We start from the raw sequence: 14,161 nt of genomic DNA, 5'->3' as shown, positions 1-14,161 counted from the left end.
ACTGCATAACCCATAAGTTCTCCGGTGGAGGTAATGTAAAATATCTTATTGGTCCTGGGGTCTGTTTATACAAGTGAACAACATGCCTCCACATACTGTAGGCATGTTGTACGACCTGATAACTGGCACACTTTTAATAGGCGTTCTTTCTTACCTTACACATAACGACAAACTTGTCAAGCTTCCTCATATTTGAATTCAAATCAAATTTTATTAGTCACATGCACCAAATACAACAGGTGTAGTAGACCTTACAGTGAAATGCTTACTTACGAGCCCCTAACCGACAGTGCAGTTAAAAAAAAATACAGATAAGACTAAGAGATAAAAGTAACAAGTAATTCAAAAGGAGCAGTAAAAATAACAATAGAGGGGGTGTCGGTACAGAGTCAATGTGTGGGGGCACCAGTTAGTTGAGGTAGTATGTACGTGTAGGTAAAGTTAATGTGATGTGAATATGAATAGTCTGGGTAGCCATTTGACTAGATGTTCAGGAGTCTTATGGCTTGGGGGTAGAAGCTGTTTAGAAGCCTCTTGGACCTAGACTTGGCGCTCCGTTACCGCTTGCCGTGTGGTACCAGAGAGAACAGTCAATGACAAGGGTGGCTGGAGTCTTTGACAATTTTCAGGGAGCAAGGAGTTTGCAAGGAGCACACAATATCAGTGTTGTTCTGTTCTTCTTTATTTACTGTAATGCAATACCATAACAGGGCAACAAGGGTCCCTTTCAAACTCTTGTTTATGTTAAGATGACTTTGGAATTGTACCTTGTCAGTATCTCCCTGGATTGGCTACTCTTTGAAATTTCAAATCAGTATTAAAAAGGTAGGAAATAATGGGCCAGTTTCCCAGACACATATTAAGCCCAACCCAGGACTAAAAGGCATTCTCAATGGAGATTCTGAGAGATATATTGTTTGAATTCAGAAATTAACATCAACTTCTTCCCCTGAAACCCTAAACGACCTAGGGCTCTTTTCAATCTGCATCGCAGAAATTCATCTTTATAGTGTGATTGAGATTTAAAGGCAATGTTCTCACTTTCGTGGAGATATACACTGTAAACGCTGTACAGTCGTGGCCAAAAGTTTTGAGAATGACACAAATATACATTTCTAAAGTTTGCTGCTTCAGTGTCTTTAGATATTTTTGTCAGATGTTACTATGGAATACTGAAGTATAATTATAAGCATTTCATAAGTGTCAAAGGCTTTTATTGACAATTACATGAAGTTGATGCAAAGAGTCAATATTTGCAGTGTTGACCCTTCTCTTTCAAGACCTCTGCAATCCGCCCTGGCATGCTGTCAATTAACTTCTGGGCCACATCTTGACTGATGGCAGCCCATTCTTGCATAATCAATGCTTGGATTTTGTCAGAATTTGTGGGTTTTGTTTGTCCACCCGCCTCTTGAGGATTGACAACAAGTTCTCAATGGGATTAAGGTCTGGGGAGTTTCCTAGGCATGGACCCAAAATATTGATGTTTTGTTCCCCGAGCCACTTAGTAATCACTTTTGCCTCATGGCAAGGTGCTCCATCATGCTGAAAAATGCATTTCTCATCACCAAACTGTTCCTGCATGGTTGGGAGAAGTTGCTCTCAGAGGATGTGTTGGTACCATTCTTTATTCATGGCATGTTCTTAGGCAAAATTGTGAGTGAGCCCACTCCCTTGGCTAAGAAGCAACCCCACACATGAATGGTCTCAGGATGCTTTACTGTTGGCATGGCACAGGACTGATGGTAGCGCTCACCTTGTCTTCTCCAGACAAGCTTTTTTCCGGAGGCCCCAAACAATCGGAAAGGGGATTCATCAGAGAAAATGACTTTACCCCAGTCCTCAGCAGTCCAATCCCTGTACCATTTTCAGAATATAAGTCTGTCCCTAATGTTTTTCCTGGAGAGAAGTGGCTTCTTTGCTGCCCTTCTTGACACCAGGCCATCCTCCAAAAGTCTTCACCTCACTGTGCGTGCAGATGCACTCACACCTGCCTGCTGCCATTCCTGAGCAAGCTCTGTACTGGTGGTGCTGCGATCCCGCAGCTGAATCAACTTTAGGAGACGTCCTGGCCGCTTGCTGGACTTTCTTGGGTGCCCTGAAGCCTTCTTCACAACAACTGAACCGCTCTCCTTGAAGTTCTTGATGATCCGATAAATGGTTGATTTAGGTGCAATCTTACTGGCAGCAATATCCTTGCCTGTGAAGCCCTTTTTGTGCAAAGCAATGATGACGGCACGTGTTTCCTTGCAGGTAACCATGGTTGACAGAGGAAGACCAATGATTCCAAGCACCACCCTCCTTTTGAAGTTTCCAGTCTGTTATTCGAACTCAATCAGCATGACAGAGTGATCTCCAGCCTTGTCCTGGTCAACACTCACACCTGTGTTAACGAGATAATCACTGACATGATGTCAGCTGGTCCTTTTGTGGCAAGGCTGAAATGCAGTGGAAAAGTTTTTTGGGGATTCAGTTCACTTGCATGGCAAAGAGGGACTTTGCAATTAATCTGATCACTCTTCATAACATTCTGGAGTATATGCAAATTACCATCATACAAACTGAGGCAGCAGAATTTGTGAAAATTAATATTTGTGTCATTCTCAAAACGTTTGGCCACGACTGTATATGTCGGTCCAATCGGAAATTACCTTTACATTTCTATCTGAGAATCTGTAACACTTCAGCTTTACAGATTGAATAGAGCCCCTAGTCTTTAAACTCATTGGAGTTTAGAACCAGAGTCTAACATCTCTGTTAGAACTACTATTACAAGTTGCTGAAGCACACCAGATGATAGCCTGACATCTGGAATGACACAACCAATTACTGGATCACAATGTGAAATACTAGTGGAATACGTCATGTGCAAATGGGGAATTGTGTAAAATGATCACGAGAACAACAATAATATATCAAAATCTTGAAACACTTTTATCACCCTAACCCGCTACATTGAGGGTCATAATGGTATCTATGAATGATAAAACACAAACTGTCATCAGGGATAGTAGAGCTGGAGCTGCCACTGCCTTTGCTCAGCAACCATCAGAAACATTTGTACACTGTAATACAGACCATAAAAAGTCATTAAAGGATGAATATAGATATTGTACTGTCTAAAGCTACGAGTATTCATTTTCCATATCAGGCTAAATTCACCTCAGACACAAATGCAGGTGGGGGACGCTCTGTGCTGGTTTAGCATGAACTAATGATAACTGCTGTTAACTACTGGTCTTATCTGTAACTCATAGAAGGGCATTGTTCCTTTCTTAGTCTTCAGCTCGGCTATGGAACACTGTCTGTACCCTCTGGGGAAAACGTATTTACAGTCAGTGGAATGACGATGTCTCTGTTCAATCACCTCAGAGTAGGAGTGCTTATCTAGGTTCAGTTAGCCTTTTCTATGATCCTAGATCAGCACTTCTACTCTAGGACGCTTTATGAATACGGGCCCAGGTCTCAGATGAATTTTACGTCTGAATATCGGAAGAGATTTCTGCAGCGAATTACACTTTTTATTTAAAGTACTCCAAAGAATAAGGGTGGAAAAATGACATATAAATCATGGCACAAGGTTTGGTGATTTTATTGATATTGGCATCAAATCCTATCACAGTATTTTAGAGTGTTTCTACTATATATGCATCTATACAATCCCTTATAATTTACCATCAATATATTTTCACAAATGTCATACTTCACAAAGTCTTAAGAAATTACATAGTAGTAGAAAAAAACAATGTCGGATTATTAAACCCACCCAAATCAAAGATAAAATGTATCTTTAAAAAAAATTGTTCACTTGTATATACAGACCCCAGGACCAATAGCATGACCCTCATGTTTTGTTTCCACCATGTTGTGTGACAGGTGTTTGATCCATTCATCCATTACTCTGCCATTACCACAGTCCTGGTTAAAGGACAACTTCAAAGGTCCATATTTTGTGCTGGACCTTACTCAATATCTCACTTCAGATGCTTTCTCTGCATTCTGTCATGAGTTAGCAAGATTGACCTGTAATTCTAATAATTCTAGGTAGGGTTTACAAGGCAAACAGAATCTCTCTTTTCACTTTCCAGAACCAGTGCTTCTACGTCTCATCAGCGCTACATACAACACACAGGAAATAATGTGTGTTTTGGAAACACTTGTCCACATCGCCCTCCCAAGAAAAAGGCATGGTGTGGATTATGTTCTGTACTATACTTTTCTAAGCCACTCACACCAAGCGAAGGGTCACATAAGTCTCTGTTACACAACAGGAAGTATTTGTATTGTTTATGTCAGGATCTTGATTGACTGGCTGGACCTGCTTATCTCTAGTCCTATAGGGATGGTGGTTGAGAGAGGGGGTCAGTGTCTCTACAGGGGGCCAGTGTCTCTGTCTAGGAGGTTGTGGTCCCAGGCTGGTGTCTCCATGTCCCCCAGGGGTCTGTCCTGCTCTGACTGCTTGGTCAGGTGGGAATTCTTCTGGGCCTTGGTCATGGGGAGATCCTCTGACGGCGTGGTGAGGATGGACAGTCTCTGAGGAATAAGAGAGAGGACAGAATCATTTCAAAGATAAACCACCAAAGGAATGAGACATACAATAACTGGTGATGTTTGCAGAACGTTGATTGTTTGTCTTATTTTCTTAGTTGGTTGAAGAAACAACATCATCAGTGTGTATTGGGGAGTAAACGGGGTTTGGGTAATGGTTCTGGTCATTGTATAAATAGATACATAGCTAGCGATAACAACACAAGTGGTACCTGCCACCTTTTAAAAGATCTGAAGTTTTGGAATTGATAGTGAGAAATTAACCATGGCCTCTCATGACCATTGCTCCATCTTTGGAGGATGTCCTCAAAGACTTAGCCTCTATCGTCGACCTACGCAACTAGATATAGCTAGGCTACCTATGATATATTGCTTGATTTTTTGTTGCTTTTGGACCACTTTGAGATGCTTTTCTGTTTTGAAACTCTAGTGCTTGACTTGGGCTGAGACAGTTGCCGGTACTCATGTTTGGTGCCGGTACTGTTTACATTTAGGTGCATGAGCTCCACAATACTTTTGAGATAATATTCTATAAGAGGAACAGAAGCTCAAGCTGTTAAACATTTTAGTTGCCGGTACTCAGCTCCGGAGAGCTCCTGCCCAAGTCAAGCAATGTGAAACTCTATAGAAACATAATAAATGATGTCCCTATTTACCTGTCGCAGTGTACCAGGAGTGACGCTCACGATGTACACCATCCATAGAGGAACCATGAGGGTGGAGGAGAGAGTGAACCACCAGCCAACGGCGAAACCCCACCAAGGATACTGAAAGGTGTTGTTGAACTTCAGCGGAGTAAACTTTATCAAGGAGAAGACAAATGTAGCCTAGAACAAAAGATATGGATGGAGGTTGTATAATAAACATTAAAGAACACAATGTATTTTCCGATAGCATTGTACTAATTATAACATATTAGGGTAACAGTGAGGGTTGAGTGAAGACAGAGATGAACAAGATAAGGTTAAGGACAAGGTTATGGTTTCTCCAGTACATTTAGGTCAGGCTTCTGGTGAAGCATTTATAATGGTCTAATAAAAAGCATGAGCTGGCGCACACCCAATATGTTCCTTCTGTTGATGATGCTTATCATGCATTATAGTTGAAACAAAAGATTACATGTAACAAACATTTTGTGAAATTGGAAACAATTAAATATACATTACTAGTAATAAGTTTGGACAGACCTAATCATTCAAGGTTTTTTCTTTATTTTTACTATTGTCTACATTGTAGAATAATAGTGAAAACATCAAAACTATGAAATAACATATTTACGGAATCATGTAGTAACCAAAAAAGTGTTAAACAAATCAAAATATATTTTATATTTGAGATTCTTTAAATTATTCACCCTTTGCCTTGATGACAGCTTTGCAAGCTATTGGCATTCTCTCAACCAGCTTCACGAGGTAGTCACCTGGAATGCATTTCAATTAGCATGTGTGCCTTGTTAAAAGTGAATATGTGGAATTAATGCGTTTGAGCCAATCAGTTGTGTTGTGACAAAGTAGGGGTGGTATACAGAAGATAGCCCAATTTAGTAAAAGACCAAGTCCATAAGATTGTAAGAACAGCTCAAATAAGCAAAGAGAAATGACAGTCCATCATTACTTCAAGACATGAAGGTAAGACAATGCGGAACGTTTCAAGAACTTTGAAAGTTTCTTTGAGTGCAGTTGCAAAAAACGTCAAGCGCTATGATGAAACTGGCTCTCATGAGGACCACCACAGGAAAGGAAGACCTACAGTTACCTCTGCTGCAGAGGACAAGTTCATTAGAGTTAACTGCACCTCAGGTTGCAGCCCAAATAAATGCTTCACAGAGTTCAATTAACAGACACATCTCAACATCAACTGTTCAGAGGAGACTGCGTGAATCAGGCCTTCATGGTCAAATTGCTTCAATACACCAATAAGAAGAAGAGACTTGATTGGGCCAGGAAACACGAGCAATAGATATTAGACCAGTGGAAATCTGTTCTTTGGTCTGATGAGACCAAATTTGAGATTTTTGGTTCCAACCGCTGTGTCTTTGTGAGATGCAGAATAGGTGATTTGATGATCTCTGCATGTGTGGTTCCCACTGTGAAGCATGTAGGAGGTGTGATGGTGCGTGGGGGGGGGGGGGGGGGGGCTTGGAAAAGCGTTCCTCATGAAGCTGGTTGAGAGAATGCCTAGAGTGTGCAAAGCTGTCATCAAGGCAAAGGGTGGCTACTTTGAAGAATCTAAGATCAAAAATATATTTTGATTTGTTTTAAACTTTTTTGGTTACTACATGATTCTGTATGTGTTATTTCATAGTTGTGATGTCTTCACTATTATTCTACAATGTAGAAATTAGTAAAAAGAAAGAAAAACCCTTGAATGAGTAGGTGTGTTCCAACTTTTGAGTGCTACGGTATATTTGAAATTAAATTAAACAGTAATGTATGTTAATGTTAATCCTATGCTAGTGCTAATGATAACAAAAGCCGAATATATTCAATATGCTGTAAACTATTGTTTTCAAAGTTTCACTCAATTCATTCTAATCAACCTAATAATTATGACACACCTCTCACTATTGTCATTTGTTTGCACTAATTGCACTGTTTTGTCTACATAACCTGGTTCAATCATTCATAACATTACCCTGAAGAAGGAACAATGATGTCGAAACGTTGGTGTCGAACCCAATAATTTACGGTGAGTTTATACATAGAGTGTGCGACTCTCTTTGTTTTTATAGAAGCATTTATAATGAACATAAAGTTAGGATTATCTACTTTACATAGGTTACACATCGGCACCAATTTGATTTATATTTCTCTGTATTGTCATCTTAACTTCTGGTTTTCTGTAAATCACTTGTATTACTGGGACATCAACGTCATGTTTACTATAACTATAATTGGAAAAATAACAAATTAATTTGCTGTTGAGGGTGGGGTGTAAATAAATAAAACTTACAGTGCAGATGACTGGAGTGACATACTTCAAACAGTACTTAATGATGGGTAATGGTCGATAACCGATCATGTCTTCTATATTATCGTACAGACGGTCTGCACCTGTGGAGTAAACATATCAACAGGGACTCAAAATAACAGCAGTCAATAAAAGGGTTTGGTCAGTTGGTCTGTCAAATAACCAGTTGGTCTGTCAAATACCCAGTTGGTCTGTCAAATAACCAGGTAATCATTCTCAAACCACCAAGTGACAGACAGGTTTAAACAATTGCAGATTAGGAAACCTGGACAACAGCTCTAACCAGGGTTTCCCAAACTCGGTCCTGGGCCCCCAACAGCTGATTCAAATAACCAACTCATCATCAAGCTATTACTATTTGATTCAGTTGTGTAGTGTTATGGCAAAAAACAAAACATGCACCCAGGGGTGGGCCCCAGGACCGAGTTTAGGAAATGCTGGTCTAAGGTACCTGTATTTATTTGTTTAGAAAATAAGAGCTTACATTATGGCCATTCTTCTGAAAAAGTGGTGAAAAAAAATCAAATTAATATAAAAAGAGGACCGGTGTCACGTATACTCTCTCTCTAGGTCACCAAGCTGCTCATCATTACACACACCCGTCACAATCGTTACGCGCACCAGCGCCTCATCAGACTCACCTGGACTTTATCACCTTCCTGATTACTTTCCCTATATCTGTCACTTCTTTTGGTTCCTTCCCCAGGCATTATTGTTTCTGTTCCAGTGTTCCTGCGCCTCTTCCTGCTCGTCAGGTTCCCGCGCCTCTTCCGGCTCGTCAGGTTCCCGCCATACCCAAAAGGCACAATATCCACAACCAAGGGAAGGTAGTGTATGAGGGGGGGGCGTTTTTAGAATCAATACCCAAACTCACATGGGGCCCAAGGGCAGTACGGGGGGACAGCCTGTCACTTCGCACACAGGGCCCTTGCCCGGAATGTGGCGCATGTGAATTCTGGGGCAGGACGTTTGACTAGTATCCACCTGGTGGTAGTGTGGTACAAGTAATAAATGTAATAAGTCAGATTCCCGCTCCTCTTCCGGCTCGACAGGTTCCCGCGCATCAGCAGAGACGACCGGTCCGCTCCTGGTCACCGAGATCGTACTTTTGGTCAGTGTCCTGCGGCTGAAGCCGTGCGTCAGGGAGGTGGTACTGTCACATATACTCACCGACGCTCTAGGTCACCAGGCTGTTCATTATTACACCCACTTGTCACCTGGACTTCATCACCTTCCTGACTCCTGAACAGCTAATCGAAGGGCTACCCAGACCCCTCTTTTACGTTGCTGTGACTCTCTGTTTATAGTCTATGCCTAGCCACTTTAACTCTACCTACATGTACATATTACCTCAATTACCTCGACTAACCGGTTCCCCCCGCACATTGACTCTGTACCGGTACCCCCTGTATATAGCTTTGCTTGTTATTTTACTGCTGCTGTTTAATTATTGGTTACTTGTATTTTCTATTTTACTTATCTATTTTTTAATTAGCATTTATTTGAATTTGTTTTCTTAACTTCTTAAAGCATTGTTGGTTAAGGGCTTGTAAGTAAGCATTTCACTGTAAGGTCTACTACACCTGTTGTATTCAGCATTTCACTGTAAGGTCTACTACACCTGTTGTATGCGGAGCATGTAACAAATAACATGTGATTTGATAACCTTCCCTACATCTGTCACCCCTTAGGTTCCTTCTCAAGGCATTGTTGTTTCTGTTCCAGTGTTCATGTTTGTACGCTACTGTCACGCCCTGGCCTTAGTATTCTTTGTTTTCTTTATTATTTTAGTTAGGTCAGGGTGTGACATGGGAAGTTTGTGTTTTGTCTAGTTTAGGGTGTGTGTATTGTTTAGGGGGTGTTGTATAGTGTATGGGGTTGTGTTCAGGAGAGAGTTCTAGGAAAGTCTATGGTTGCCTGGTTTGGTTCTCAATCAGAGACAGATGTCATTAATTGTCTCTGATTGGGAGCCATATTTAAGGCAGCCATAGGCTTTAGGTGATTGTGGGAGATTGTCTATGTTGAACGTAAGTAGCTTGTGTGTGCACTTTCATTTGTAGCTTCACGGTTGTTTGTTGTTTTTGTATAGTTTGTATAAGTGTTTCGTTTCGTGTTCATCTTCGTCGTAAAATAAAAGAAGATGTATTCATATCACGCTGCGCCTTGGTCCATTCATTCACCTCAAGATGACCGTGACAGCTACACGTCTTTCTTGTTTTGTTCTATGTTGATTTAGTTCACTCCCTGAACTTGTTTCCCGACTCCCAGCGTACATGTTACAACCAGAACCTGTGATGTGAATAATCAAGCAAGGACTCAGGACTAAGGTTCTACCTGCAAAATGTATAGTTTTAAGATAATAAGTATTTTTAATAAGTACCAGATCTCAGAACTGTTTTGTGATGTTCTCCTGTTTTCAAGTATATCACCTTATTTATGTACAATTATTTGTTATTGACAACCCAGCATTGTGTGATTGGATTGCATGTAGAACCTTATAGCACCAAGTTAAAAGGTGTTTGCATAGATAGAACTTTCCGATTTTTCATTTTTTTTCATTGTAAATGTACTTTTTCAAAAACCTGACTTCTCACACGTAAAGGACCACCTAAAGAGCAACTCTATGTGATTAACTCATTTTTGACCAACATGTCAGAACCTTATAATCCAAAAGTAACGAGGTGTCGTTTCACATCAATGTCCAAAGTGGCAATGTGTGCCAGAGGAACAACTTGGATAATGCCATAAACACCTTGAACAGAAACATCCTGAGGGAAGCTGACCTGAAATTAAGGTTTCTGTGATTGATTATCTGGGATTGATGGAATGCAGGGTCTTTTAAAACTCCTTGCTATCAGGGATCGTTGGGACGTTCCTACTCCATTGAAGTTGACATTTAAAATGGTTAAGGTCAGGGTAAGGGTAAGGGTAGGTGTTAAGGTTAGGGTTCAAGATAGGGAGGTCCCAAGGATCATATTTTACTATTATCTTTTCATAACACATACAATGATAGTGGTAACGCTTAATAATAACTTACATGAAAATGCCTTCATAAATGTTTGTAATATAATACAAGTTTTAGATAGTCTAGTCAGCTAACTTACCTAGCAAACTATAACATGGTAGCTGACATGGGCTAATTGGTTGACTGTCAGTGACTGAGATAACAAGAGGAAAACTGCAGATGCACTACCACGTTTCAAAATGTCACATTGTGTATTCTACTATGTTAACTAACAGTAAGTTGAGACCCCGACTGACATTGAACAAAAGTGGTTGTGGGCCCTAAGAGACACTGGGAGTAGGCCGGGCTAACTCACCATAAACCCAGCTGATACACACTGACTGTAGTATAGCGAAGAGAAGCAGAGTCATCCCACTGCAGGCATAGTAATCAAACAGCTGGAAGATATACAGGCCTCCCTGCAAATAGAGGAGGGGTAGAAAAAGTATAAGGTACAGTCTTACTGAGCACAACAATAAGACTATAATCTACCTCCAGAGTCTACAAAACACTCAGACAATGATCGTAGGTGTGTCCAGCAGCGAAATCTCTTACGGAATAAGTGGAATCTACCAACAATTATGCGGAACGAGGAGGTATGTTGAAACACAGGGATATGTTGAAACAGATCACTTGGGAGGTAGATTATTGATCATATATCTCGTTACTGTCATGATTGATCTAATAACGATGGCCTTTAAATTCTATATTATTAATTAATTAATATATATATTTTATATCCTATATCCTTATAGAATGGTGACTTCAAATGACCTCTCACCTCTGTGACCATGACCAGGCCGATGAAGAAGCTACCCGCACTGATGATGATGAGGAGGATTTTACGCCGATGGCCAACCAGGAAGAAGGAGGGATACATGTCTGAGATAGCTGTCATCAAAGACTCCAGACCTACAAACTGAAGGAGAGATGATGGGGAAGTTCAGTGGAAACTCTCTTCTTTGAAATACTAGCTACTCCTTCACAGTTTCACATCCATTGAGTTTTGTGATGATTGTAGCAACTACTGTAGGTTATGTAATTATCCTTCGCAACGAAAATATTCCGTTGGCCTTCAGGACCACTCTAACACACCTCACTGTCTAACCCCAGTAGGATTATCATGATGAAGAAGAAGATGGCCCAAAGCTGGGGTAATGGCATCATGGCCACGGCACGAGGGTAGGCGATGAATGCCAGGCCAGGACCTGTGTACAGCAACACAGGTAAACTCATTACTGAACTCTCAGAGGCAGAGGGAATAGTTAGATCCCTGAAATGCTAAGTCACCTGTCTTGTAACTAAGCAGAACTTAGAAGGGTATGTTAATTTGTTTGTTTGTGCATTTTTTTTTTAATTTATTTGATTAATTAATTAAATGATTCATATCTCACTGTTGCAACACTTACCTGATTCGGCCACCGTTGAGATGTCTGTCCCTTGTTCATAAGCCATGAAGCCCAGAACAGAGAAGATTGCAAAACCGGCCACAAAGCTGGTTCCACTGTTCAACAGGCACAGGTACACACAGTCCCTAAAAAGAGATTCACTTCCCTGTTAGTCACAACACGAAATTACCTACAATATTGAGATCAACAAACTTTCCAGAAAACGTTCTGCCAGCACATTTTATCTAGCAAGGCACATTTACTGTTTCTGTACTTAATTCTTCCACTCACTTGTAACAGTTGTTGTCATATTTGTTGTAGCTGCCAAGAGCAGTCAGACAGCCGATGCAGATAGCATAGGAATAGAAGATTTGTGTTCCAGCATCCATCCACACCTGTGAGACACACCAGAGAGAGACACAATAGTCTTCATAGTTTCACAATTCTTATACACTAGTCTCATCCCAGGGTGTTAGAGGCGAATTCAAATGGTACCTTTTTTGACCTTGTAGCTATAATAAGTCAACAGAAAGTATATTTGCTTTGAAAATCAGAGTATTTTTTTTATCAGGTATTGATGTTGGAACAAATCTGATGCTCTTAAAATCACAAACTGTTCCACCAAGGGAGTTACGTTTCTTGTGTCAGTGGTAATGGTTGCTGCCCTCGGTAATGTTGACCAGCGTTCAAACACCATCAGAGACGTTACCATTTATCCCCAACGAATCACTACAGTATGTACTGATTTTTGTTACACCTGAACACAAATTATACAGTGAAGTGTGTTCCTACCTGTGGGTCTGTGAGGCGGGCTGGGTCTGGGTAGAGGTAGAACTTGATACCATCTATTGCCCCCGGCAGTGTGAGTCCACGGACCAGCAACACCAGCAGCATCAGATAGGGGAAGGTGGCAGTGAAGTAGACCACCTGGGGGGGGGGGGGGGGGTGGACCAGACCAGCGTTACATTCACTCAGTCTATGGCTCATCCTAATAATTCTACAGTATTCATGGTGTCATCAGGTTGAATGGCAGATATCCCACCTTACCTTCCCAGTAGACTTCACTCCTTTCCAAACACAGAAGTAACAGAGAATCCATGACAGTAGAAGACACAGAGCCAGCTCCCAGCGAACACTGCCTAGCTTGTTTGGACTGTCTGTGAGATTCAAAACTCTTCTCCTGAAAATCATATTTTGAGTTACAATCCCACCACTTGCTTTTCACCATTCTCTCAACGCCTCCTAAGGCAAATAGCCCTGATTTCCATCTGTAAGGACTTAATAAGGAGTTGATAAATTGGAATGATTTTGTGTACTCACTCCCAGAACTCTCTCACTGGCGATGTTGCGTTTCCTGCTACTGTCCAATTTAGATGTCCCACTACTCTTCTGTCAAACTCCATGCAGGTTGCTGGTTAGGAGGAAATTAGACAATAACATGCATGTCTCAGAACTATCTGAATCTTTCCGGGATAAGGAGACATTTACAAAAATAAAACATTAATCAGCTGATATAGAATTTTGTGATCAATTTACCTACATTTCAATTATCCTAATCGGTCTGCAACCCAGAGTGTGTAAAGTTCTGGTTTAAATGAAACAGACAGAATTCCCAGCTCACAATTAGTCAAACACAGTTTTATTCACGAGAGCTCTACCGTTCCTTTTATAACATTCTTCTAACCTACGCACACACATACACACTAACATTAGGAGAGCTATCTTCTTCTCTAAAATTCTCACCACAGTTTCTCACTACCCAGCTGACAGTTCCAGTCCCCCCCAGATAAAGGCTACCTGGAGGGGTCCTCCCTGTCCTATCTTATCTTCCCAGACTTATAGCCGGGTCGGTTCAACCATAGTTTAATTGTTTCTAGGTGTTTTCTTAAGCATTCACACATTTCTCTCTCTCCCAGTCTAAGCTTGTTGGACTTATGTTTAATACTTTTAATTACTCCTTATCCATGCTACATAACCTCTAATCCCTAACGGTTAAGTTTCCGGGTAGAATTATTTAATAATTTATATTACCTTATAAATTCTTTTATCATCAACTCACTTGTCAAAATCGTAATATCTCAGTTTGAAGTAGTGTCCATAAATGTAAGATACTATCTATCATTTGGGAATGACAAAGGTATCTCAACGTCAACATGTCTACACACTGAAGTTAACCTGGTCCCAGATCTGTTTGTGTTCTTTGCAATGCCAACTCCATTGCTGTCCTTGTCAATCCAAACAGGTTTGTTAT

At 40.8% G+C, this 14,161-nt stretch overlaps 1 protein-coding gene across 2 annotated transcripts in view; it reads right to left on the bottom strand.

Moving 5' to 3' along the window:
* Positions 1-3,576: 3,576 nt before the first annotated feature.
* The window catches only part of LOC129844171 (sodium- and chloride-dependent GABA transporter 2-like), a 34,409-nt gene continuing 23,824 nt past the window's right edge, over positions 3,577-14,161 (bottom strand). For both annotated transcript variants that reach the window (XM_055912600.1, XM_055912593.1), the window contains 11 exons: positions 13,231-13,321; positions 12,958-13,090; positions 12,703-12,837; positions 12,202-12,305; positions 11,932-12,056; positions 11,618-11,730; positions 11,304-11,441; positions 10,839-10,941; positions 7,501-7,601; positions 5,205-5,375; positions 3,577-4,533 (listed from right to left, as the gene is read on the bottom strand). In XM_055912600.1, coding sequence (XP_055768575.1) covers positions 4,372-4,533; positions 5,205-5,375; positions 7,501-7,601; positions 10,839-10,941; positions 11,304-11,441; positions 11,618-11,730; positions 11,932-12,056; positions 12,202-12,305; positions 12,703-12,837; positions 12,958-13,090; positions 13,231-13,321 — 1,376 coding nt within the window. In that variant the 3' untranslated portion in view covers positions 3,577-4,371. The remainder of the gene's footprint in view (positions 4,534-5,204; positions 5,376-7,500; positions 7,602-10,838; positions 10,942-11,303; positions 11,442-11,617; positions 11,731-11,931; positions 12,057-12,201; positions 12,306-12,702; positions 12,838-12,957; positions 13,091-13,230; positions 13,322-14,161) is intronic.

Source organism: Salvelinus fontinalis, chromosome 3 (assembly GCF_029448725.1).
Source record: "Salvelinus fontinalis isolate EN_2023a chromosome 3, ASM2944872v1, whole genome shotgun sequence".
Taxonomy (NCBI): Eukaryota; Metazoa; Chordata; class Actinopteri; order Salmoniformes; family Salmonidae; genus Salvelinus; species Salvelinus fontinalis.
Note: the sequence above shows the minus strand (reverse complement) of the source record. Positions and strands in the feature narration are given on the sequence as shown.